Source organism: Mesoplodon densirostris, chromosome 15 (genome assembly GCF_025265405.1).
Source record: "Mesoplodon densirostris isolate mMesDen1 chromosome 15, mMesDen1 primary haplotype, whole genome shotgun sequence".
In the NCBI taxonomy this organism is placed as follows: Eukaryota; Metazoa; Chordata; class Mammalia; order Artiodactyla; family Ziphiidae; genus Mesoplodon; species Mesoplodon densirostris.
In genome coordinates, this window is record NC_082675.1 from 18,678,044 (window position 1) to 18,703,902 (window position 25,859).

At 48.2% G+C, this 25,859-nt stretch overlaps 2 protein-coding genes across 4 annotated transcripts in view; one reads left to right on the forward strand and one right to left on the reverse strand.

Moving 5' to 3' along the window:
- Positions 1–25,859, forward strand: part of SART3 (spliceosome associated factor 3, U4/U6 recycling protein) — a 49,132-nt gene that overhangs the window by 142 nt on the left and 23,131 nt on the right. For both annotated transcript variants that reach the window (XM_060119731.1, XM_060119732.1), the window contains exons 2-4: positions 13,671–13,857; positions 16,166–16,619; positions 24,893–25,019. In XM_060119731.1, coding sequence (XP_059975714.1) covers positions 16,308–16,619; positions 24,893–25,019 — 439 coding nt within the window. In that variant the 5' untranslated portion in view covers positions 13,671–13,857; positions 16,166–16,307. The remainder of the gene's footprint in view (positions 1–13,670; positions 13,858–16,165; positions 16,620–24,892; positions 25,020–25,859) is intronic.
- On the reverse strand, positions 8,443–14,908 carry ISCU (iron-sulfur cluster assembly enzyme). 2 transcript variants are annotated; one of them, XM_060119733.1, is made up of 6 exons: positions 14,727–14,908; positions 13,107–13,220; positions 12,107–12,217; positions 10,471–10,549; positions 9,086–9,170; positions 8,443–8,966 (listed from the first exon to the last, which is right to left on the reverse strand). In XM_060119733.1, the coding sequence occupies exons 1-6, from the start codon at positions 14,838–14,840 to the stop codon at positions 8,930–8,932; spliced, it is 540 nt and encodes a 179-aa protein (XP_059975716.1). In that variant the 5' UTR covers positions 14,841–14,908; the 3' UTR covers positions 8,443–8,929. The 2 variants fall into 2 exon arrangements, with proteins under 2 accessions (XP_059975716.1, XP_059975717.1); XM_060119734.1 differs by lacking the exon at positions 9,086–9,170 and having other exon boundaries at positions 14,727–14,901.

Consider the following 25,859-nt stretch of genomic DNA (forward strand, 5'->3'; position numbering starts at 1 on the left):
CTGAGGGAGGCAAAAGGGGGGACAGGCAGGACCTTGGAGGCCGGAGAGAGGCTTGATGGGAAGCTGTTGCCTGACATTAATCAGGGGGCGTGATCCCCCTCGTGATTCCTTCTCCTGCCCTGTGGTGCCTGCTAAGGGCCTGCCCTGTGGATTAATGAGCATTTACTAAGCACCTATTGTGTGCCCGGCTGTCCTGGGCACTCCGCCTGTATGGTCTCATTTCACCCTGCAATGGCCCCTCCCAGGCTGACCGTTGGAGGAGCACATCTGGGAGAGGCCCACACTTGCCCATAGCCGCTCTGTGCAGGCCTCGCTGACCCAGGCTCTGTCCCTTGAGGCCCTCTGCTCAGCCAGAAAAGGACTGGCCTGCACGAGCGGCTTGTCCTTTGGTTCAGCTTCTTAAGAAAAAGAGTGGGAAAGGTCGAGAGGAGACTCAGATCCCGGCGGCCGCCCCAGAAGACTTGCCAGGAAGCAGGGCCACGCTGGCCCGAGACTTCGGGGTTGGAAGGGATGAGCACCCACTCGAAGGGAGATGGTCCCCAGGGGCCTGCTGTGGTGGGAAAGTGAGTGAGAATCCGGGGCTGAAGGGCAAATGGGACAGTGTGAGAAACTCCCCCAAAGCTCCTTTGCCGCCAGATGGTAAGCCCAGCAGACGCCTGGGATTCCACCATTAATGATTTACACTAAGCCTGGCTTTTCACTCCTCTTCTTGTAAGATGCAAATCTCCTTTGGAAGAAGGAGTGAGAAGATGAAGTCTCAAACCCAATATTGTGATAAAATTCAGAGATAATAAGTGATAGGGGCCTGAATGCTGGACAACTCCGAGGGGCCATCAGATTTAGAGCTCCTCACGGGCTCAGCGGAGACTTCTGGTGGGGCTGCCCCGCTGCGCACCTTCTCCCTCTGCCCAGTCCTGCTTTCCAAACCAGGCTTGCACAGGTGTTGATCCCAGGAATACTCCTGGATAAACACCCTGCAGGGTAACTCCATCTAAGAGTCAACTTTCTGGGGAATCTGACCTGTAACAATGAAGGTGATGATGTTGATGATGATGGTGTTTATAAAGTTGATACTGATGATAATGACCGTGGTGATAATGATGGTGTTGATGATGACGGTGATAATGTTGTTGATACTGGTGATGATGACGATGGTGATGATGATGGTGATGGTGGATGAATCAGCCCTCTCGGGCTGCCGTAACAAGATACCACAGATGACGTGGCTTAAACAGTACGAATTTATTTTCTCACAGTTCTAGAGGCTGGAAAGTCCAAGGTCAAGGCTCTGACGGGGCTCAGTTTCTGGTGAGAGCTCTCTTCCTGGCTAGTAGATGGCCGCTTTGTCCTCGCATGGCCTTTCCTCTGAGCGTGTGTGGAGAGACCTCTGCTTTTAAGGTCTCACTTAACCTTAATTACCTCCTAAAGACCCTATCTTCAAATATAGTCACAGTGAGGTTTGAGCTTCAATATATGAATTTGGGGGAGGGGGGTGCAATGTAGTCCATAGCCGTGATGTTGGTGACAATGATGATGGCAATGACCACGATGGTGACAGTGTTGCTGCTGTTGATGTTGGTGATGATGACGTTGCTAATTATTATGGTGATGGTGGTGGTGATGATAATGACAATGACAACTGTGATAGTATTGAGGATGGTTATGGTGATGGTAATGATGGGGTTGATGGTGATGGGGGTGATGGTGATGATGATGATGGGGGTGGTGGTGATGATGGTGGTGATGGTGGTGATGGTGATGGGGGTGATGGTGATGATGATGATGGGGGTGGTGGTGATGATGGTGGTGATGGTGGTGATGGTGATGGGGGTGATGGTGATGATGATGATGATGGGGGTGGTGTTGATGATGGGGGTGATGGTGGTGATGGTGACGATGATGATGAGGGTGGTGTTGATGATGGTGGTGATGGTGGTGATGGTGATGGGGGTGATGGTGATGGTGATGGTGGTGGTGTTGATGATGGGGGTGATGGTGGTGATGGTGATGATGGGGGTGATGGTGATGATGATGATGGGGGTGGTGTTGATGATGGGGGTGATGGTGGTGATGGTGACGATGATGATGAGGGTGGTGTTGATGATGGTGGTGATGGTGGTGATGGTGATGGGGGTGATGGTGATGGTGATGGTGGTGGTGTTGATGATGGGGGTGATGGTGGTGATGGTGATGGGAGTGATGGTGATGATGATGATGATGAGGGTGGTGTTGATGATGGTGGTGATGGTGATGATGGGGGTGATGGTGATGATGATGATGGGGGTGGTGTTGATGATGGTGGTGATGGTGGTGATGGTGATGGGGGTGATGGTGATGGTGATGGTGGTGGTGTTGATGATGGGGGTGATGGTGGTGATGGTGATGATGGGGGTGATGGTGATGATGATGATGGGGGTGGTGTTGATGATGGTGGTGATGGTGGTGATGGTGATGGGAGTGATGGTGATGATGATGATGAGGGTGGTGTTGATGATGGTGGTGATGGTGGTGATGGTGATGATGATGATGAGGGTGGTGTTGATGATGGTGGTGATGGTGGTGATGGTGATGGGGGTGATGGTGATGATGATGGTGGTGGTGGTGATGATGGGGGTGATGGTGGTGATGGTGATGGGAGTGATGGTGATGATGATGATGATGGGGGTGGTGTTGATGATGGGGGTGATGGTGGTGATGGTGATGATGATGATGGTGGTGGTGTTGATGATGGGGGTGATGGTGGTGATGGTGATGGTGGTGGTGATGATGGGGGTGATGGTGGTGATGGTGATGATAGCTAACATTTATTGAGTGCTTATTACATACCTGGCACTGTGCTTTTTTTACTTTACATGGGATCATTCTTTTAATCCTTACAACAAACCTCTGACTTAGGAGCTAGTATCCTGCTGATTTTTCAGGAAGGGAAATCAAGGCTCAAAGAGGTTAGGTACCTGCCTACAGTCCCATAGAGAGCTCATGGCAGAGCTGGGATTAGAACCCATGTCCCTAGGTCCCCATCCAAGGTTGTACCTTCATATCCTGTGGTTTGGTTCAAAGGGCCTGTGTGTGATGGGAGGTGTTTGGGGGGGGTCCAGCCTGATTTCCCCACTGGGGCTCCCTCTGATCCGTCAGCCTGAGGTCCCGGGGGGCAGGATGGAGGCCCCTGGAACCTCTTTTGCACCAGCAGCTCTGGGGCATTAAGGGTTGTCCTCACCTGGGGGACTTCTGAAGTTATTCTGGGATCTGGGCTTCTCTGAGGTGAGGCCAGGGGCTGGAGTGTCTAACACGACATTTCCAAAGATAGCTGGGCGGGGAGGGTGCTGGTGGTATTTGAGGTTGTGCCCTGTGTCTGACCAAGCACTGTGGAGTGAGCTTGCCCATCAAGCCACGTGTGACAGAAGTCACGTCTGTGTGTCCCCTGCACAGGGGCAGCCAGACGACGACTTTGTGTACTTTTGGAGGCCTTGCTGGGAGGGTGTGTCTCAAGGCAAAGACATCATAGATTGGAAGCCTGGAAGTTATACTATTTTACTTTACATTTACTTTATTGTATTGTATTAATTTCATTTAATTTTTAATTTAATTTTATTTTGTCACGCTGTGTGACTTGTGGAATCTCAGTTCCCCGACCAGGGATTGAACCTGGGCCGCAGCAGTGAAAGTACCGAGTCCTAACCACCGAATCGCCAGGGAACCCTACAGTATTTTAAAAACAGTAATAGTAGCAGTAGTAGTGACAATAGTAGTAATAGTAACAGTTGCTACGAGGAATGGTAATAATAAGACCAATGCTAATAGTAATAATGATAACAGCAGTAGAGAGAATAGACCAGTCGCAAGCTGAGAGCTTGGGCTGGAATCCTGTTGCATCCACTTCCTGGCTCTGTGATCTTGGAGACATCCCTCTACCTTTTAGTTTCTTCATCTGTAAAATGAGATAATCATAGAATTTTAGGATTTTTGTGCAGAATAAATGAGCTAATCTATATAAAACACCCAGCAACTGTGTCTGGTATGTAGCTGGGGCTGAAGAGTCATGTGTAATCATGACAATCCCCGTAACGTCTATGAACTCTTCTTTTTTTTTAATTTGTTTATTTTATTTATTTTGTTTGTGGCTGCGTTGGGTCTTTGTTGTTGTGCATGGGCTTTCTCTAGTTGTGGCGAGCAGGGGCTATTCTTCCTTGCGGTGAGCAGGCTTCTCATTGCAGTGACTTCTCTTGTTGTGGAGCACGGGCTCTAGGCGCGTGGGCTTCAGTAGTTGTGGCTCGCAGGCTCTAGAGCGCAGGCTCAGTAGTTGTGGCACATGGGCTTAGTTGCTCCGCGGCATGTGGTATCTTCCCGGACCAGGGCTCGAACCCGTGTCCCCTGCATTGGCAGGTGGATTAACCACTACACCACCAGGGAAGCCCTGCACTCTTTTTTATTTATTTATTTATTAAAAAATTTTTTTTTTTGCAGTACGCGGGCCTCTCACTGTTGTGGCCTCTCCCGTTGCGATGCACAGGCTCTGGACGCGCAGGCTCAGCGGCCATGGCTCACAGGCCCAGCTGCTCCGTGGCATGTGGGATCTTCCTGGACCGGGGCATGAACCCGTGTCCCCTGCATTAGGCAGGTGGACTCTCAACCACTGCGCCACCAGGGAAGCCCTGCACTCTTTTTTATATGCCACATGCTTTACATGCTTCATCTCATTTAATGGTCATGTCAACCGGACCAGGTAGGTACTATTATCATCCCATTTTGCAGATGAATACACGGAGGTTTGGGGTGGTTGAAGTCTCTTGTTCAAGGTCACACGGGGTAGGCGGCGTTTGAACCCACCGGCTCTGACACCAGCGTGCCGAGCTCACTCTGCTGTGCCCTGCTGCTGGGCAGAGACAGTCCTCTCTGGGAAGGTGGCTCTTTGAGGGTTGGCTGATGTCATCTTGAGGGATGGGGGAAACAAGTGGACAGGCCCCAAAGCCACAAATGAGAGATGTGCTCCACATCCATCTTCCGGTTGGGGCTGGGGCTCGTCTGCAGGGTCCCCCTAACTCTGCCAAGACTCAGTGGGACCCGGAAGTCTTCTATCCCATCACGAGGATGGACACAGAGTCTACCCTCTTGTCTCAAGTTCAAGGGGCCTTAGTCATCAAAAGGCACCCCTCATTTGCTTGGCCTTTTAAGAAGATGCCATGATAGAGACAGCTAGTTTTGATAGGACAGTTCTTAATGGGAAGTTGTGAAAGTGCATTTTGATGTGGTCCCAAGTGGCCAGAATCCAGGAATAACATCTAGGAAAGGTTAAATTCGAGATGTGGTCATAGCCATGGTCGGGGTGGGAGGTGGGCAAGGACCTCAGCTGGAGCTCTAACCTACCACTTCCTTGCTGTGTCATCTGAGGCAAGCCGTTTCACCTCTCTGAGCCTCTGTTTCTCCATCCAGCCATCCTCCCACCCACTCGCCCATCCATCTACCCACCCATCCATCCACTCACATACCCTCCATCCATCCATGCATCCATCCATCATCCATCCACTCAGTAAGCATTCATGGAGCCCCTAGTAAGTCAAGAGCTGTACCAGAAGCTGGGTCCCATGATTGAATTGCTGTCATCAGTAGAAGACTAAATTATGAACCATCATACATGGAATGCTGGGTAGCTATTAATAAGAATGAGGCAGGCCTGTAGGAACTGATATGGAGAAATACAGCTAAGAGGAAAACAGAAAGATATAGAAGTATATGTAGTATGCTACCATTTGTGTAAAAAAGAAAACAACAGAGGGTCTGTTTAAACACATGTATACTTGGATATGCCTAGAAAATTTCCAGAAGGACACCTAAGAAACAAGTACCAGAGGTTGCCTCTGAGGAGGGAGATTGGGGAATTAGTAGGGGTGGCAAGGAAACTTATATATCATCCTGTTCCCTTTCAGGCTGTTTGAATTCTTGAAAATAGTATATTACCTGTTTAAAATTGAAAAAAAATTATTTAAAAAAAAGAGTGTCTGAGAAATGATATAGAAAGATAAGAAAAGAGCAAAGTCCAAAACCCATCCATGATATTTACAGGTTCAGGGAAGGACAGGAGACTGTAGGAACAGAAAGGGCACCTAGCTCAGCCTGGGGGAATCAGGGGAGACTTCCTGGGGGAGGTGGGATCTGAGATGAGGCTCCTAGGCTGAGTGCAGGTTAAGGGAAGATGCCTGGCGAGGGCTTTCCGGGCGGGGGCTGCAGCATAGGCCCTGAAGGGAAGGCTCAGTGTGGCTGGAGCTAAGTGATCCATGTGGTAGGAGGTTTGGAATTTGTCGGAAGGGCAACGGGCAGCCATGGACAGGTTTCAAAAAGAGGAGGGACAGGGTCCGAGTGGGGAATGAATCCCAGCAGTGAGGCTGGAGGCAGGGAGGCCAGTGCGGAGGCTAGGAGAGAGACGATGGAGGCCCAGACTAAGGCAGATGTGTGGGGTGGGCGGGGCAGAGAGGGAGGTTGGAGATGGGAAGTGACACCTTCTCACAGGACCGTGAGTCCCCACGGAAATCATTTCAGCAAACTGCTTCGCAGAGTGCAGGGCACCTCACAGTGGTTCTCACTCAGGGCTGCACCCCGGAAACCCCTGGGGAGCTTTGAAAAAACGCCACTGCCCAAGCCCCGCCCACACAGCATCAGATTTAATCAGGCGTTGGGGTTAAACTGGGCTCCTGGATGACTGAGGCGCAGCCGGGGCCGCGGCGTGTGGTGAGTTGGCCAAATGAATGGATCAGGGCTCACCCTGCGTGGGCGTCCACCTTCCCGCCGATGCTCAAGGCACAGGTGAGCCTCCGATGGTGTTGAGTTCTGCCAGGAGATGAGGCAGAAGCATGGCCTTTGGGGTCACCCAGCCCAAGCCCAACCTCGTGGCTTGGGAGTAGCTGACCTCCTGAGCCGCTTTCCTTGTTTGAAATAACGCCCACCCCAGGGGGCCATCCCGAGTCTGGCTCAGAGCACGGGTGTGTGAGCCTGCTGTAAGTTACATGGCGGGGTGCCCCGTGGAAGTTTATGTGGAGGTGCTGAGATCCATAGGATGCCAAGATCTCTAGACCTGAGCTCACCCAGGGAAGGGGACACGGTGCCCTCGTGTGGTCGAAACTAGCTGTGTTCTTAATGGAATTTCAAACAAAATATTCATTTCTTTTAGCTGCACGACCACATATTTTGAGGTTTGGGCTATTCTGGTAATATTGCCGTGGCTGTTTACGAGCAGCTTCTGATGTGTAAAATTTAGCCTCAGCTCTCAGAGGATGTAACCGGGACAAAAATATCTCATTTAAAAAAGTCACAAAGTACAGCGGTGGGGAATTGCAGGGCGGCCACATATAATAAAGAGAGAAGCGCAGCCTTAGAGGGACTGTGAATTAAACAGTAGAACATGCCACATGGGACAATGTGACATGGCTCCACCCAGCAGCTCTAATTTGAGATTCTGATGAAGGCCCTGCTCTGTGGCCTTCCCGGCGGGTTGGCGGGGGGGCGGGGGAAGGGGCCTTTGAAGTTTAGTGTCCTTCCCCAGAACCCAGAGGAGTTTTTTGTTTTTTGCTTTTTTTTTTAAACAAAGAAGGTATATTTAAGAGAAGCAACAGCCAGCCTATGCCTGAACATCGGGAAAAACAAAGCCATCTTACTTTTGAAGTTGGAGATTTGACTCTTAGCTGGCATTTTGAGATCATGTTTCACTAGAAAATTGGGCCTTTAGTGGGGCTTTTAGCTGTTGCGTGACTGTGGGCGCCTCAGCATGGCACCCCCTGCCTGTCCACCCTGGGGCCAGATGGGGTAGGAGGAACAGTGATTAGAACAGCTGTTATTTGTCCCTGAGCCAGGGAGGTATGTTTTTAAGCTTGAGGTCACTGTACACCTACACAGTTCACAGTGAACTATTTAAGTGTCACAGCTGGGCAGGTGTGGACAAAAGAAGGTTCTTCCCAGGGGCTTGGCTCACCCGCCTCCACACAAAACCACCCAGGAGGTTCTCAAGAGTCGGGTATTGGAACTACTTGACCAGACCTACAGCAGAACCCTGGGCCTACGAGCTGACATCTAAAACTCATCCCTCAAGCCTCTTTGTGGATTTGGTCCACAGCTTTAGGGTAGCGTCCAAGCCAGTGTTGCTCAGATTTCAGGATTTACAAACTAGTGAAATTACAGACAGAATCTTTTGGACTGACTTTGAGTTGTCAGCCTGTTATACTGTAAAGAATGAAAAGTGATGGCCATCTCCTTTCATCTTCCGCCTTGTTTCAGAAAACATTATTGACATCTGGCTTTGTTAAAATCTCCATGCCTGGTCTTTACCGCCCAGTTTGCTGGGAAAGGTGCACGAGTCATCACCGTCCAGCATCTGTGAACAAACCCCAAGGGGCTGAGGGCAGCCCTGTGAGGTGAGTGAGGGACCCAAGAGACAAGGCTTACCAGAGACAAACACTGCCTTATATTCCTTTATTTATTATATATATGCAAATCTGTTTTATGTACAATATTTGGTCCTACCAATAATCTTACCAAGGCATTCTACTGGTAATCTTCCCCAAAATAGATTCAGGTAAAATTAGATATTTGTGCACTTCACGACTACCCAAACCTACTGATTTCAGTTTGGGGGCCATATGCATAATTCGAAATAGACATACACTAGATTAAGGCGATGAAAGTGAGCTGCGGGAAGCCAAAGGATTCAGAACAACTAGACTGTGTATTTTGCTTGCATTAGAATCACAACGTGAACAGCAAATGCCGTGCGGATCTCATAGTGCTTTTATTGTAGTGCGAGGGCTTCTAAACACCTACGTGACTGCACGGCGTGGCGGGGGTGGGGGGGCGTGTAAGCAGCCCACGTGACCTGCAGGAAGCTTCGCCAGGAGCTCATTGCTTTGCCGCCTCTCCTTTCTTGGGTTCTTGTTTCAGTTTGAAATCAGCCAGGGCGGCCTTGATGGCATCTTCGGCCAGCACTGGAAGTAAGAGAACGAAAGAGAGCCTAGTTTCTAGAATCTGCAGGAACAGTCTTAGGAAGAGAATCTTTAAGAGCTGAGGTAGCGGTGCTGGGACAGGCTTAACAGAGTCACCTCACCAGGGTGCTGGGCGAGGCGCAGGCCTGCAGGTCGACAGCTGTTTCCTGAGCCGGATCCCTCCTGCAGGGCGGCTCTGGGGACAGCCTGTGCAGCAAGTACCCGAGATTCTAGGTTAGTTCCTTAGCCTCTTGGACGATCATGTTTTCTTGCTGTGATAGGGTGAGGGCTTTGTACATAAAGTGTCTGATGCACAGGAGGGACACAACAAATGTTAGTTCTCAGCTGCTGTCAGGGAAGTCAGGATAAATGCGGTGGACGCTGGTGACACTGGATGGCATTACTTAGGTTGTGCCAGTTTGTGGCTGGGATGGCATTTGCCGGCACTCTCTAGTGACCGCAAGTGTGGAAACTTTTATTTTGGAGTCGATATTAAAAGGGAGGCTTTGGGGAAAATAAACACTGAGAGAGCTGGAATGACAGCAGAGAGAGTTGGCTGAAGGTTTCAGTACCCAAGAAGGCCTAATGAAAAGGCGGGGGGTTCCTCTGAAACCATGCGAAAAGGTTTACAGGCTATGGCCTTTATTCACGGGTATTTGAAACTGCAGCGCACGTGGAAAGAACTCGGGTCTCAGCAGACCTCCATCCCTGCCGCGGCACTCACTTCTTCTCTTGTGAGTCCTACCCTGGCAGGAGGCCTGGCCCTCTGCTGATTTTTAACTAATTTGGTCAGTAAATCTCCATCAATAAGTTTAGGCTACTGTTTCCCATAACCTCCTTCCCCTAGAAGGTTGAGATTTGAAAAGCTTTGGACTGAAATGGAAAGCCAAGTATAAGCCTTAAGGCATCTGGACTTTCTCTTAGGGAGAGTGCAGAGGGGGATATTGCACAACTGGGCTTAGTCATTGCATGTACACAGATGCAGACCCCAACAGTGATGGCATCTGGAAAGGAAGTGAGGAAACGCACAACAAACAGGATTATGGTGAAAGCGGCATTTTCTCCTTTACTGGTCCCAACTTCACCATAGCCGGGTGAACAGCACAGATAAGACTGGGGTTTAGACTCTGGCCCTCCCACTGAGGAGCTGTGTGACTGGGGGGCTTTAACCTGAGCCCTCGTTTCCTCCTCTGTGTGGGCAGAGGTAATGACACCTCTGGGGACTGGAGGACGTTCCTGAGGGTTAGAAATGAGGCCACTACGTGCTCGGCATGACGCTTGGCCCACACCACCCGCGCAGGACTCCCCTGGAGGCCACGGTGAGACCCTGGGCTCTAACCCTCTGGAGATTGTGAGAACGGGCTCCATGAGCTGTAACCCTCGGAGGCTGTAAAGGTGGACTCCACTACCTGAAAGGACTCGCCGTTCCCGTCACAAATCAAGTGGGTGCCATTACAAAACTGCCCTAACTCTCCGAGCCCATCGGCATCCTGGAGGGGACACTTACTGGAGCAGTGCAGTTTCACAGGCGGGAGGCACAGCTCCTTGGCGATGTCCGTGTTTTTGATGGTCAAGGCTTCCTCCACCTGAGAGGCAGATGGGACAGACGGGAAGTTTTAGTGATGCTCTGTCTGGTGGGACAGAAAATAAAAAGGGCCGAAGAGGCCCCCACGACAGGGTGGTGGGGGACGATTTCCATTTAATAACCCCAGACAGGGGACTCCCACTTCCATGTCCAGGCTGCAGCTGGGCTCCTCAAGTACAAAGTATACGCACCTGCATTGCTCAGTTGGGGTAAGCCAGGCCCGCAGAGAGGCTGCCACGAGGCAGGAGTGGACCCTGGGAGGAGTCTCTGAGGGATCTGCTTGAGGCCGCCAGCAACTTGAGCCTTTTTTAAAAGGCAGTGATGTTCTATGCTGGTTTTGTGACTCTCAGCTTCTCTGGTGTCCTTATACTAAATGTTCAGAATAAATCCCGTCAACTCTAAGTGCTAGATGGCGTCAGGGAGGCAGGAGGGGTGGCACCCAGGCTGGCAGCACCCGGGCCAGTGGCACAGACAGCTCCTGGAAGGAGAGCTCTTGGGGCTCATCCCCAGCCCCAAGGAGAACCTTTCTCCTCTAGGCGGACTAAAAAGGATGCCTGGGGTTTGTCGAGAGCCCAGGGGCATAACAGGAGGCAGGCCTACCTGGAACGGAGCCCCACTGCCTTAAGGAAAGTGATTTCCCCCCCTGCCCCCCAGTCTCCCAAGTCCACTAACTCCACTGAATTATGCTTCAACTTCTGTGGCTGGAAACTCAGATGGGAGTCTCTCAGGGTCAGAGAAAGGCCCTCTCCCCACTTTCTGATCACATTCACGGGGCCAGGCCCTGGGAGCACAGGTGCCTTGTCTCCTCATTTCCTCTTTCCCTGAGGATAGTTCTGGACAAATCACTTCACAGCCACCTCTGGCCCGGACAGGTTAGGTCTCTGCTTCCCCGGCCCTGAGGACCTTGCCGGCCAGGAGGCCCTGAGCCACGGGGAGCCGGCGGCACGTGGCCTGGTACGTGCCTCTGTGACTCAGCTCCCAGAACCTGGGCCCGTGGGGCTGCAAAGGTGAGCACCTGCGGTTTGGTTTTTCTGAGAGGTTTGAATGGCGACAGGATTTTAGAAAGGCTAGTTTGTTATTTCATGAATCCTTGTAAGCCACCTGCACTCCCTCCTGAAGCAGGATGGGAGGAAACCAACAAAACAAACCACAACGGAACCGCCCCCGGAGCAGACTTAGACTTCTAAGAAATGATAACAGCGGTGACCCTGGAGAAAGCCAAAGATTTCTTTTCACTTCTATTGTGTTAGAGGGGGAAGTGAGGATCTTTTTTCGATTTAGTTAAAAACAAAACACCATCAAAACCCCCAAACAAATAAAAATGATCAACAACAAAAAACTCCAAACTAAAAAACACTTAAAATTATCCGTAATTCCCAACGTGGAGAAGAATTTAATAAAAACCTCGGTAAGCAAAATTAAAAAGAAAATTCTTAGCATATTTAGAAAAAAAAATCATAGGTTTTTGGTTTGTTTGTTTACACTCACTAGACCCTTCCCTTAACTGAGAGCCAGGTTTGTGGAGAATGTGACTTAATTCTAGTTTGCAGGAACCTACCGTCTTCCCCTTTACCCATTCGGTGGCTAGCGAGCTGGAGGCAATCGCAGAACCACAGCCAAATGTTTTAAACCTGGCGTCCACGATCTTCCCCTTTTCATCCACTTGAATCTAGAAAAGAGGCAGGAGTTAGCAGAGGTTCTGGTGTGCCCCATAGAACCTGGCGCTCATGGAGGCCCACGGGGCGCTCCCTGAGAGCTTTGGTCCTGCTTTCTGCACTTAAAAGTTTGGGCACTAATTACTGAGTTTCCTCTATTCCAAAGAGCTCAGTGATGAGAAGATAAAAGCAGGAACAACTATACAGAATTATACAGGCCTAGCTAGTAAAGATCAACCAAAAAATATGCCTCCTGCCGCCCCCAACCCTAGCCTGATTTTTGGCTATGAGGTTCTCCTCCCAGCTGCTGGGTCAATGTGCGTCTTTAAACACTGGGAGAGTCTGCAATAAAGGTCTCTGGATAATGCTTTTTCCTTTGGTGCCAGACTGCATGTAGTAGTTCCCTCTTGCCTTGTTTCTGTTCTCCAAGATAGTCATGAAGCTGTCTGGCAAGCTGCCCACCACAGTGACGAAGGAGATGTGGAGAAAGCTATGGTTCACCCAGAGTGCCGGGCACTACCTGCATGTCATCTCCAATGTGGGGGAGGTTTGATATATTGCGTTTCCTGTCTCTTTGGGGATTGCTAACTGAACAGCTGTGGTTTTCCTTTGATTGGTGAAATTCACAAAAGATTTCACTTAGCTAAGTTGGAATTTAGGCTGGTACAGTGAGCACAAAGGTGAGATCAGTTCACTATGTCAGAAAGGGTCAGCGTAGTTTACCAGTGTGACTAGCATTCAGCCCCTGCTCGAGTCATTTATAACACTGACTTGTCCCATCTCACAGGAATCGAGATGGGGACCAGATGCAATGCTATACACGTAAATGCTCTGTCAACTACGGAGCACTGTACAAGCAAAGGGGTCAGCGTTACCACCAGTAAAGATGGGAACCAGGAGTACCTGTAATTTCATGACATCACCACACGCTGGAGCTCCCACCAGTCCGGTTCCAACATTTTTAGATGTCTTATCAAGGGACCCCACGTTTCGGGGATTTTCATAATGATCAACAACCTGAAACGAAAGGGTGAACAGAAATCACAGTCACTCTTTTTTGCTGTTGGTCTTCCCGACTTTGATGGCAAGGTCCTTGAAGTCAGCAAGCTGAACCTGGCAGGCCATCACTAAACACCAAATTTCACCTTGGAATGTATTCAGAGATTCCAGATAGTGGCGAAAAATCAGCAAAATCGTGTCTTAATTCCGCAGGGTTTTGAACCACAAATAATTACTTGACCTTTAACCACCCAAGTCACCAGAGTTGGGCTCAAACAGCATTTTTGTAATTGCCAAAGAAAATCCGTTCTCAAAGGATGATGATTATTCGAAAATCCTAAAAGTAAGTATGGTCCAGAAATGGAAGGGTTTCCCAGAGCCTCAAGGAGACTGTTACAGGAGGAACAAGGCTATGGAATACGTCCCTTTGTGTGCGAAAATAATAAATATCTCATTACTGTATTTCAGGGCCCTGAAATCTCTCTGGTGCAGCGCACCCTGGTGGCGGAAAGGCTCGTGTCAACAACACACATCCCTGGGTCGGGGAGGAGTGAAGTCCGTGGGGAAACGCGCGGAAGCCAGAACAGAATAAACATCTATTCAAACTGGCACACGGAAGGCTTTAAAAACCTTGACGTTTGTTTACCAGTTAGCAGTAAGTATCCCGATCTTTCCAGTCCCCTCCCCCACCTCCACCCCAGCTATCCAACCACGGATTTTGACTCCAATCCCAAGGACCTACAAGATAATGTCCAATCTGGACTTTCTGCCCCGGCTTGATTCACCGCATTCTTTAGTCAACCGGTTCCCGAGTGAGAGAGTCTCATGTTTAGGGACTTTCCACCCCCAGAAGGTAAAGGCTGCAAACTATGCACCTATCTCTACTCACAGCTCACCACCACTCCACACAGAAAACAAAAATTAAAACGTTATGACTGTTCGTTACATGTCCATCTCCACTCGGAGGCTCTGAGCTCCTGCAACAGTAACATCACCCTAAGTGGCCTCCCTGTGCCAGGCACCCTGCCGAGGACTCCGCAGGCATGGTCTCGAGTACGGGGGGCTGCTAAGACCCCATATGACAAGTGGGGAAACAGGTTCTGCGCAGGGCACTGACTTGCCCAAGGTCACGTGGCCAGGGCGGTGGCCTTGGCTGAAGCCGCACCCCGCGCCGCTGTGTGTCGGGCTGGCAAGTCACTGCAGGACCCTGCTTCCTGAGCTGTTGGGGGTTTAAAGGCTGGATGCACGAGATCGCGGCCAGAGGCCGGGCCCACGGGCAGTGGCCACTAGATGAGCGGGAGCTGTCATTTTTATTTCAGGCGCGGCTAGTGCCCCTGCGCAGGGAGGGAAAGTCCAGGCGGATTCGCGCGAGGGGCGGCCCGTACCCTGGGTCGCAGTGGGGCCTCCCGGGCCCCGGAGTTCCCGGGCCCCGCAGAGTCTTTCCTAGGCCGGGCCTCCGCTAGGATGCCCGCACTCTCGGTTGTCCTCGCACTCCCGCTCCCGCCCAATCCCGCCCGCTCCTACCTTCTTGTGATAGAGCCGAGCCGGAGCTGACAGCTCCCGGACCGGCAGACGCGGGGCCCGGAGCAGCAGTGCCGAAGTCGCCCGCCTCAGACGTCCTGCTCCAGCTGCCGCCATCTTGCGGGCTTGCGCCTGCGCAGGCCGAGTGCGAGACCGAGGCGGAGGGCGCGCGTGCGCAAGTCGGCTCCTAGCTTGGAGCGCGCTCCCTCTAATGTCCCGGCGACTTCGCGCTTGAGCCCTCCCGCTCCGTGCACGTGTACGCGCTTTGGTCCCGCCTTGGCCACGCCCCTCCGGGGCGGGCGGGGTGCGGAGCCCGGGCTGGACGCAGAGCCCAAAGGTCTGGAGTCGCAGGAGGGTTTGTCCTCCGTGATGGGTTCTGGATCTGAGGGGCTTCGGGCTGGAGTTCGGGACCCAAGTGTGCATTCACAAAGTCCACCGCCGGAATGCGCAGAGGGTCAACCAGTCCACCTTTCTTAGCCCTGTTTTGCAGCTTAGGAAGTTGAGGATCAGAGCGGTGTAGTAGCTTGTCCTAGGTTGCCCGGAGAGTTAGACTCAGTTGGGATTCAAACTTGAACAATCCTGAGTTGGAATCCCGTTTCTGCTCCTAACTGGCTGTGTGATCTTAGGTGAATGACAGCGTCTTTCTAAGCTTCGATCTTCTCTTTTGTACTAATTCAAGGACAGTTCTTTCATCCATTGAGCAAATATGTGTTGAGTATCTACTTTTTGTCAAGGTGCTTTGGGAATCCAACGGAAAGAAAAACATAATTTCTGACATAATTAAGCTTGCTAATGAGTGAGAAAGGCAATAAATAGACACACCAAGGCTTTCCTACGTCGAAGTGGAAAGCTTAGCTAAAAGAATACTTTGCCCTGATTTTAAAAAGTGTGTATGTTTGTCTCTATTTCTCTCTCTATGAAAAAGCAAACTGTCACAATTTATATGAAAAGGCATGGCAATGAAGAGATTCTAAGTAAATGTTTACTAATGTAGTTTATTAATATTGGTTTGCAGAATATGATCCTATAAAACCAGAAAACGCACATGTGTATTTAACTGCTAGGCACCAGGCATTACATAAAGGGGAGGAATCTCTTTGGGAAGTGAGTTTTTCTCATGAATGGTGCAGTCAATCCTTCCCAGAGGACTTACACTTTTCTCTGCATTTGAGGCTCAGTTACTGGGGAGACTGAACCACGCGCCAGGTCAGAATAGGCGGTAAGGCATTAATTCCAAGAATCATTTTGACCTTCTCAAGATGGCGGCAAACCCTTAATGTCAATCATCACGCTCACTTCCTCTATGCCTTCCACTTCCTGTCTAAGGACCCAACTTCTGTCCGAAGTTGTGGCGAAACACATGCCCTGTTAGTGAGTTCTTTTTTCCTCCGACGAGAACTATTAAAAGTATATAAAATAACATGAGTTTCGTGTATTTCGAGGTTTTGCCGTCATCCGTGGCTCACAGTTTCTCTCGAGGTGGCAGGAGAGCGCGGTTTTGATCAGGCGCGCGCCGCGGGCAGCTTCTACTTCAGTGGGTCTTCGGCGGCAGAGTGAGGACCCGGGAGTCACTGTAAGCGCAAGATGGCGACGGCGGCCGCAGCATCGGCTTCGGAAGCGGAGGCTGAGCCCGAGGCCGGGCCCAAGGCGGAGGGGGAGGAGGTTGAAGCTAAGGAGGCTAGGACGAGGAGGAAGGTGTTATCGCGGGCCGTGGCCGCCGCGACGTATAAGACCGTGGGGCCGGAGTGGGACCAGCAGGAGGAAGGCGTGAGTGAGAGCGATGGAGATGAGGAGTACGCCATGGCTTCCTCGGCCGAGAGCTCCCCGGGGGAGTACGCGTGGGAGTACGACGAAGAGGAGAAGAACCAGCTGGAGATTGAGCGGCTGGAGGAGCAGGTGAGCGTGGGGGTGGGCGGCGGGCTCCTTTCCTCAGGTTCCCGGGCCCCGGCCCGCCTCCCTTGTCCTCGGCGGTAGTAAAGCCGCCAAGGCCGCCAAAGCGCAGTTCATCAGCGCGTCTCCCGTCTTTCGAGCGCTTCCTGCTCGCCAGATGATTTGCAACCGTTATCCCATTGAACCCTCGCAAGAACCCTTTGAAGGAAGTAGTGTATTTCCCGTTTTATGGGAGGAAACTGAAGCTTTTGGTGGAAGGAATTCTCTTGCTCAAGATTACACTTCCTGCAAATGGCGAGACAGGCTTTTGGCGAGACTGGCTTTGAACTTTGAAACGACTCCAGAACTCCCGCTTTTAGCCGCACCGTTCAGCTGTCCAGCACGACAAATAAAATTTTATTTCTAAAAGAGAGTTATTTGCCTGTAGGAATGACGATGATGATGAACTATGGCGTGGTCGAGAAAATATTGACCGTGACGGTGATAATAGAAATGGAAAGGGAGAGATTTCAGCGTCTGGAGCCTAAGGCCCCAGTTCTGGCTCTTCCACCCTTGCGTGCGCTTGGGCGAATTTCTTAATCTCTCTCAGCCTTGGCTTCCTCATTTGTAAATTGGGAGAAATGATTTCCGCACATAGGTTTGTTATAATGCTAATTAAAGCCCGGGGCCTGGCACTAGTAGCTACGTGATAATCTGTAACCTTATGAGTTACAGGTGGTGGTATCTCTTGTGTAATCTAGGATTCCAGCAGGAAGTAGGTGACACATTCAAATTAGGAAAGTTTGAGAAAAGGTCAGTAAAGGGACTACTGTGTCTAGGGCAGGGAAATCAGGAGTGAAGGCTCGGTACCCCAGGGCTAGTAGTAGCAGGACCTTTAGGTGTCCACCTTTAGGCCTGAAGAGGCGATGGGAGGGACTGGTTTTCCAAGTAGTTGTGTGGAGCGAACACCTGAGAGGAGGTGAGACGTTTGTTCTAGGGGTGCGGCCCCAGTTTCCCATCAGGGATTGGGGTGGGGAAGAAGTACCCTGACCTACCGCTTTGCCTCTCTCCAAACAGTCTGCTGGTGCCGTCTGCTGGAAGCAAAACAGCCAGAGACCTCATCAGTGTGGTCCACACGGTGGGTCACAGGACAGGGAAGAGAGAGGGTGGAGTGGATTTGGAGGGGCAAACAGATGGAGCACATTCTCATTTTACAGATGAGGAAACCGAGGCACAGAAGGAATGATGAAATGATTTGCTTAGTCACTTGTAAGGGGTTTTGAACTTTTCAGGGTTGTCTGTGGACTGAATGCCACACTGGCTATGAAATTACTTAGTGATGTGAGGTTGTTAGCCTGGGTTTCTCACTTAACTTTGCTGGGTGTGAGATTCCTTATAACGTCCTCTCTCGAGGTGATGTTTTTGTTAAGTTGTGAAACAGTTATATTATCTCTTGGTATACCTGTCCCACTTGTCATCGCTTCTGAACCAGCTGGGGGTAGGCAGGTGGTTACCATTTCTGCTTTTTATAAATAAGCGCGCCAAAGTCCAATCAGTCTTTTATTCATTCAGCAGTGTAATACGAGGTGCCAGGCGGACTGTGTCCCTGTCCTGGTGGAAGGAAATCTGTTCTTCTGGCCTTGGGCCTTTCCATGAGCCATGAGCTTACTCGGCAGGGGAAAGAGGATTACCTTTTTAAGGGAAGGGGAGGCTTGGAAGCAGAGCGATTAAGTCCGTGATGAGGATACCCAGCTTACTAGAGAGGATGGGTCAGGGCAGAGGCCACCGACCTACGGGTATTGTGCAGTTGCCAGCCCTGCCGCAGGCCACCAAAGGTGACCACACAGGATGGGATCCGGAAGGTGATGGTGAATTGAAGAGCCTCTGGCTTTATCCTCTTTTCCGGGGGGGTCTAGAAATGGACTTTTCCAATTTTTCCAAAACTCCCTCCCACCTCCTCCTAATCCCACAGCCTCTAGTTCCTGCTGTAACAACTTTCCTGGTGGAGCATGATGGTCGGTAACTTCCAGAGAGGGCTGTGAAACCCTCGGCCTTGTCGTATTTGCAAATTCCAGTTCTCGCCCTGAGTGTGTTTATGAAAGCTCACAGTTAGTAGTGTCTGTCCATGTAACAAAAGCGGAGATTTCCCACCATTTGTGTTTGTGGCCTGAAACTAAAAGTGGCACCTCATGGTGTCTTACAGGTCATGTCAGCGCTCTGAGCCTGCTGTCCCAGTTGGTAAAGGGAGGGTTGTAGTTGTAGTAGGGCCTCCCTCACCGGGCTGTTGTGGAGCTTAAGTGACAAGACGTGTGTAAAGCTCCAGGCACAGTTTGACACACAGTAGATGCAGTGATGGGACCTGCTCCCTTCTCCTTCCCCCCCCTTTCCTGTGATTGCAGCTAAGTGTCCTCTCCACCAGGCCTCTCTGTCACCTCTCCGCCCCCAGTCCAGGGTCAGGTTGTGCTGTTAGGGAGTTAGGAAATCAATTCTCAGAGCACTTGCACGTTGGCTAAGCCTCCTCTTTCTTCAAAGCATCCTTTGTCGTTAACAGTGTTCTGAGACCAGACTAGACCGGCACATGTGCTCATTTGTCAGTGCTGGTTGAACACTCTGGAAAGTCTCTTAAATACATGTCAGTGTGCATTTAATGTACATGCTCTCAGAGCACCTCTTCATATATAGTATCTTCATTATTTGGGCCTAAAAATCAGAAATTTAGATCAAGAACCATCCTAGAGACAGTTCCTTTACCTCAGTGAGTCTTGTACGTTTCTCTTCTGACCCCCCTGTGGTGTTCACGGGAGGGCCGCTTGCATAGACATTACTCAGGCTGGCTAGGCAGGACTTGCCCACCCCCCTTCACACTCAGGAAACACATTCAGACCCAGGTGAGTTGCGAGTGATGGGGTGACAGGGAGCACTGCCTGCTCCTTCGTGAGGAGAGTACATCTTCCCTGACCTTCAGTTCTTTCACTGTGGTTACTTGTGTGACACACTTGACAGCCAATTTTGAGACGTCAGTGCATCATGGCAGCCCACTTGAGATGCAGAGGCGTGCTCCAGCGCTTGCCGGCACAGACGGGGAAACAGAACGCGCGGACCTTAGGACACTTGTGTCCTGACCGCGTCCTGTCCTTTTTCAGCCTATCACATAATCATGGGGTGCGTTCAGCCTGTCAAGTTTTATAAATCATGAGCAGGAGAACATTGCTAAAAGATTTTTTTTTAAATGATAGGCCATGGGCTTACCTGATATTGATTCTTCTTTATTATCTATTTGTGTGTAATTTGATACATACAAAGCGGTTCACATCTGTAAACTGTAAAGGATGGTAATGAGATGAACACCCTTGCTCTGAGAGTGGGGATTCCTCAGTATTGCTGCCCGTCCCTACGGCTTCTCCCCGGTTCCAGTGCCCTGCCTTGACCCCATCCCCTCCTCAAACCCAGGTAACTGCTTTTTTGAATCTTGAGTGCTTCCTTCTCTTTTAAAACATGTATAGTTTTATCCTCTAAGTATGCATTCCTAAGCATATATTGTCCACTTTTGTTTGTTTTTGAGCTTTTAAAAAAGTGTATCATGCAATGTGTAATCATCCGGGACTGCTTTCCACTCAGCAGTGTGTTTCTAAGATTCAGCCGTGTTCTTGCAGTTGCAGGTTATCCATTTTGACTGCTGTGTGTTCAGTACACTAGGGTGTGAGTAGCCCACAGCTTATTGGTTGTTCTGGCATTTGAATTGCTTACAGTTTTTTTTTTTTCCTATTACAAACAAGCTACAAGGAACATTGTTACTGTTAAACTGTGCCAGTCTCAAACCCTGTAAGAGTTTCTCTAAGTCAGTATTTTTCAAACTGGGGCCATGGTCATGGGTCATGAATTCATTTTAGTGGATACACCCAGTGTCCCTCTGTGATATACTTTCTGGTTGCGTGGGTCTGTTTCTGGGCGCTTTCTAGTGTTCTGTTGGTCAGTTTGTCCCGTGTCAATTCCGTGGTCTAACTCATTACTGCTGAGACTTGCTACCTGCTGAGACAGATCCTCCTGTGTGCAGTTTAATGCAATAACTAGGGTCTAGATTACTAAGAGTACATTGTCAAATGGCAGTGTTAGTCGAATGAATTATAGGTCATCTGTCATCTCTGGAGAGGGAAATATTTACTGCTGAAACGTGGCAGACGTTGGAAGAGTAGATACTAGTCTAGTCTTGGTGTATAGACTTAATGTAACCCCATACCCCAACTTGTTCGAAAGCTTTTTTTCTTCCCCTTAAGATTTATTTATTTATTTATTTAGGGCTGTGTTGGGTTTTCGTTGCTGCGCGCAGGCTCTCTCTAGTTGTGGCAAGAGGGGGCTACTCTTCTTTGCGGCACGCGGGCTTCTCCTTGTGGTGGCTTCTCTTGTTGCGGAGCACGGGCTCCTGGTGCGTGGGCTTCAGTAGTTGTGGCTCACGGGCCCTAAAGCTCAGGCTCAGTAGTTGTGGTGCATGGGCTTAGTTGCTCTGCGGCATGTGGGATCTTCCCGGACCAGGGCTCGAACCTGTGTCCCCTGCATTGGCAGGCGGATTCTTAACCACTGCGTCACCAGGGAAGTCCCTGAAAGCTTTTTTTAAAAATTAAACTTTTCATTTTGAGGTAATTGTAGGTTTCCCTCCAGTGGCAGGAAATAATACAGAGAGATCCTGTGTACCCTTTACCCAGTTTCCCCCACTGGTGACCTTTTGTAAAACTATAGTACAGCCTCACAACCCAGGTATTGACGTTGACAAAGTCAGCACACAAATCGGCTCTGTCACCTCAGGATCCCTCCTGCTGCCCTGATAGAGCCACAGTTCCTGACCTCTAGCACCCACTAATCTGATCTCCATTTCTACAATTTTATCATTTCAATAATGTTATGTAAATGGAATCATATAGTATGTAGCCTTTGGGGATGACCTTTTTTCACTCAGCATAATTCCTTCAAGATTCATCTGAGTTGTGTGTTCATTTGTTCCTTTTTATGGCTGAGTAGTATTCCGTGGCATGCATTTCCGTGGTTCGTTTACCCATTCACCCATTGAAGGACCTCTGGATTCTTTCCAGATTTAGCTGTTATGCTAAATACAGCTGTTATGAATACAGCTGTTATGCACAACATAGGTTTTATTTCTCTGGAAAAACACCCAAGGGTGCAGTTGCTGGGTGATATAGTACTTGTGTGTTGAATTCTATAGGAAACTGCCGAAAACAGTTTCCTGAGTTGCTATACCCATTTTATATTCTCATCAGCAATGTATGAGTGATCCAGTTTTTTTGCATCTTCTCTGGCATTTGTTAGTGCCACTGTTTTTCCTTTTGGCCGTCTGATAGGTGTATAAGGGTAGCTCATCGTGGTGTTAGTTTGTGTTTCCCTGACCGTTATTCATGTGCACTCACTTGCCATCTGTGTCCTCCGGATATATTGGGTTGGCCAAAAAGTTCATTCGAGTTTTTCTGTAACATTTTATGGAAAAACCCAAAAGACCTTTTTGGCCAACCCAGTACATGTTGGTTCATGTCTTTTGCCTACTTTTAATTTTATTTGGATTGTTTGTTTTTTACTGTTGAGTTTGGAGTTATATCTTTTAGATATTAGTCCTTTGTCAGATATGTGGTTTGTAAATTTTTTTTCCAGTCTGTAGCTTGTCTTTGCATCCCTTAACAGAGTCTTTTACAGAGCAAAAAGTTTTAATTTTGATAAAGTCCTGACTTTCTGAGTGTTTTTATCGTGAATGGTTGTTGGATTTTGTCAAATGCATTTTCTGTATCAATTGATACCATGATTTTTGTTCCTTAGCTTGATATATAGTGGACTACAGTGATTGCTTTTCAAAGATTGAGCTAGCCTTGCATACCTGGAATAACTCCCACTTAGTCATGGTGTATAATTCTTTTTGTACATTGAATTTAGTTCTGTAAGTTTTCCTGTCCACTCTGTGCTAGCTGCAGTCCACTTATTTTTATTTGCTGTGTTTGCATTTTCATTCAGTTCTGTGTATTTTAAATTTTCTTTGAGAGTTCCTCTTTGACCCATAGATTATTTAGAAGCGTATTGCTTAATTTTCAAGCATATAAAGATATTCCTACAGTAATTGATTGTTGTTATCGGAAAACATACTCTGTATGATTTAAGTTTTAAAAAATTTGTTGAGGTTTGTTTTATGGCCCAGGGTATGGTCTCAGTGAATGTTTGTTGGGCACTTGAGAAAAATGTGTTATTCTGTTATTGTTGGGTAGAGTGTTCTATATATAGCAATTAGATCATGTTGATTAATGGTGTTGTTGAGTTCTTTTATATTCTTGCTGATTATCTGTTTGGTAATTCTTTTAGTTGCTGAAGTCGGGGATGTTGAAATCCCCAATATAATTGTGGATGTCTCTGTTTCTTCTTTTAGTTCTATCAGTTTTTGCTTCATCTATTTTGAGGTTCTGTTGTTTGGTGCATGCACTTTTAGGATTGTTTTGTCTTCCAGGTGGGCTGATCCTTTTATCATTATGTAATGTCCCATTTTATCTCTGATAATTTTCTTTGCTCTAAAGTCTACTTTATGTGATATTAGTATAGTCACTTCTGCTTCTTTTTGTTTAATGTTTGCATGCTATATCTTTCCCCATCCTTTTACTTTGAACCTACCTACATCCTTGAATTTGAAGTGAGTTTCTTGTAATCAGCATAGAGGTGAGTTGTGTTTTTATCCACTCTACCATTCTCTGTCTTTTAATTAGTATGTTTAGATCATATACTTTGAAGGTAATTATTGATATGTTAGGTCTAAAGCCTGACATTTTATTATTTTCTGTTTGTTTCCTGTGTTGCTTGTTCTCCTGTTTCTCTTTTCTTGCCTTCGTGTGGGTTATTTGAACATTCTTTAGTATTCCAGCTTGATTTATTTATAGTGATTTTTAGAGTATTGCTTTATATAGTTTCTCAGTGGTTGCTTTGGGTATTTCAGTATATTTGACTTACATGGTATCTATGTTTTACCCCTGAGTGAAGTGTGGAAATCTTCCTATTTAGGTCCCTTTACCATTCCTCCTTTGAAATATCATTGTTTTGGGTATCAGTTAGCCTTAAAATTTTTATTTCCATTATCATACGATTTAGAAGACTCATGAAGAGAAGGATCATCTATTGTATTTACCCATATTTCTGCTCTTTCTTCCTTCCTGATGCTCCAAGATTTCTCTTATCATTTGCTTTCTGTTTGAAGAAATTCCTTTAGCTATTCTTTAAGAGTAAGTCTGCTAGTGACAAGTTCTTTTAGTTTTCCTTTGTCTCAGATGTACAATAGCTTTGGAAGCAATTATCTTAATTTATTAACTTTTAACTTGAAATATAAAGATAAACCTTTTTGTACCTATCACTCAACTTCATCAGTCTGTTGCCATTTTTGTTTCTCCCGATAGGGATTTTCATTTGTTTGTTTGTTTAGTAAAAGAAAAGAGCTCTTACTGATGTACCTGGCACGTGCTACAGCGTGATACTAAATTACCTTTCAGTGGGATAACAAGGATAGGAGGGAGGCTCAAGAGGGAGGGGATATGGGGACATGTGTATGCATATGGCTGATTCACTTTGGTGTACACCAGAAACTAACACAGTATTGTGAAGCAATTATACTCCAATAAAGCTCTCTTAAAAAAAAAAACACCTTGGGCCTCCCTGGTGGCGCAGTGGTTGAGAGTCCGCCTGCCGATGCAGGGGATACGGGTTCGTGCCCCAGTCTGGGAGGATCCCACGTGCCGCGGAGCGGCTGGGCCCGTGAGCCATGGCCTCTGGGCCTGCGCATCCGGAGCCTGTGCTCCGCAACGTGAGAGGCCACAACAGTGAGAGGCCCGCATACCGCAAAAAGAAGAAAAAAAAAAAAAAAAAAAAAAAAAAACCTCACAAGAACCTTACGAGCTAGAATCTAGTGGTGTATCCCATTTTACAGATGAGGGAATGGAGGCTTAGAAAAGTTAATAACTTGCCTCAGGTCATACTTTGTGTTTATTTATTTGCTTCATTAGAATGTTTTCTGTATTTCAGAGAGAACACACGTGTGTTCTGACAGGAATTGTAACATATTTGAGAGAGTGTTAAGTTTATTATAAAAAGCTCTTTCTTGTGGATTTTTCTCCCTCTTCCTGAGGGTAAACGTTGCCTTGCTCTTTTCGTGGCGCTCCCACATTGCACATGTTTTGTGCTTGTGGCAGACGTGTCGTCACCAATGGTGAAAAAAGCTGAGTTATTTTGATGATGCCATTCTAAATTTCAACTTCTGTTCCTTTTTCTTCTAGCTGTCTATCAACATCTATGACTACAACTGCCATGTGGACCTGATCCGGCTGCTTCGGTTGGAAGGGGAGCTTACCAAAGTGAGGATGGCTCGCCAGAAGATGAGCGAGATCTTCCCTTTGACCGAAGGTAAGGCTTTCGCAGTTGGGCTGCTTTTATAAACACAGAGAATTGAAGAGTGTCCTTTTTTTCCAGTGCTGAAAGTGGGACATGGTCCTTATAGAAAATTTGGAACATGTAAGTATAGTGGAAAGAAGAGAACCCATCATCCAAAGTCAGCGAGTTTTAGTTCATCCTCTTCTAGTTTTTGCTAAACGTAGTTGTGGTCATGAGATACTGACTCATGTTTTGAATCCTTATTTCTTTATCCTAACTTTATGATAAAATATTTCTATGTAATTAAACTTTTCCCCCGTTCCCTTTCTGTTTCCTGTTCTAGTATTTGTGTATTTAATCCATTCTCAGAAACAGATAACTGTAAATGTATTATAACTAAACTTTCATAAATAATTTTTAATTTAAATGTTTCATACCTTATTTGTTCCACAGTAGTTGGGCATTTAGGTTATTTCTGCTTATTTGAAACATAATTACACTGAGCATCTTTGTAGTTAAATCTCCGTGAATGTACATGATTGATCTTTTAGGGACAAGTTGGAAAACAGGTCCTAGATCCAATTCTGTCCCCTTCTCCCTCCCACAAAGCATAACTGCAGAGCATAGAAGCTGAAATCACATTGCCTGGCTATATGTCTTTCTAGCTGTGTGACCTTAAACAAATTATATAAACATTCTAAGACTCAGTTTTGGAATTCTCTGGTGGCGCAGTGGTTAGGAGTCCGCCTGCCAGTGCAGGGGATGCAGGTTCGAGCCCTGGTCCGGGAGGATCCCACATGCCACGGAGCAACTAAGCCCGTGCGCCACAGCTGCTGAGCCGGCGCTGTAGAGCCTGCAAGCCACAGCTACTGA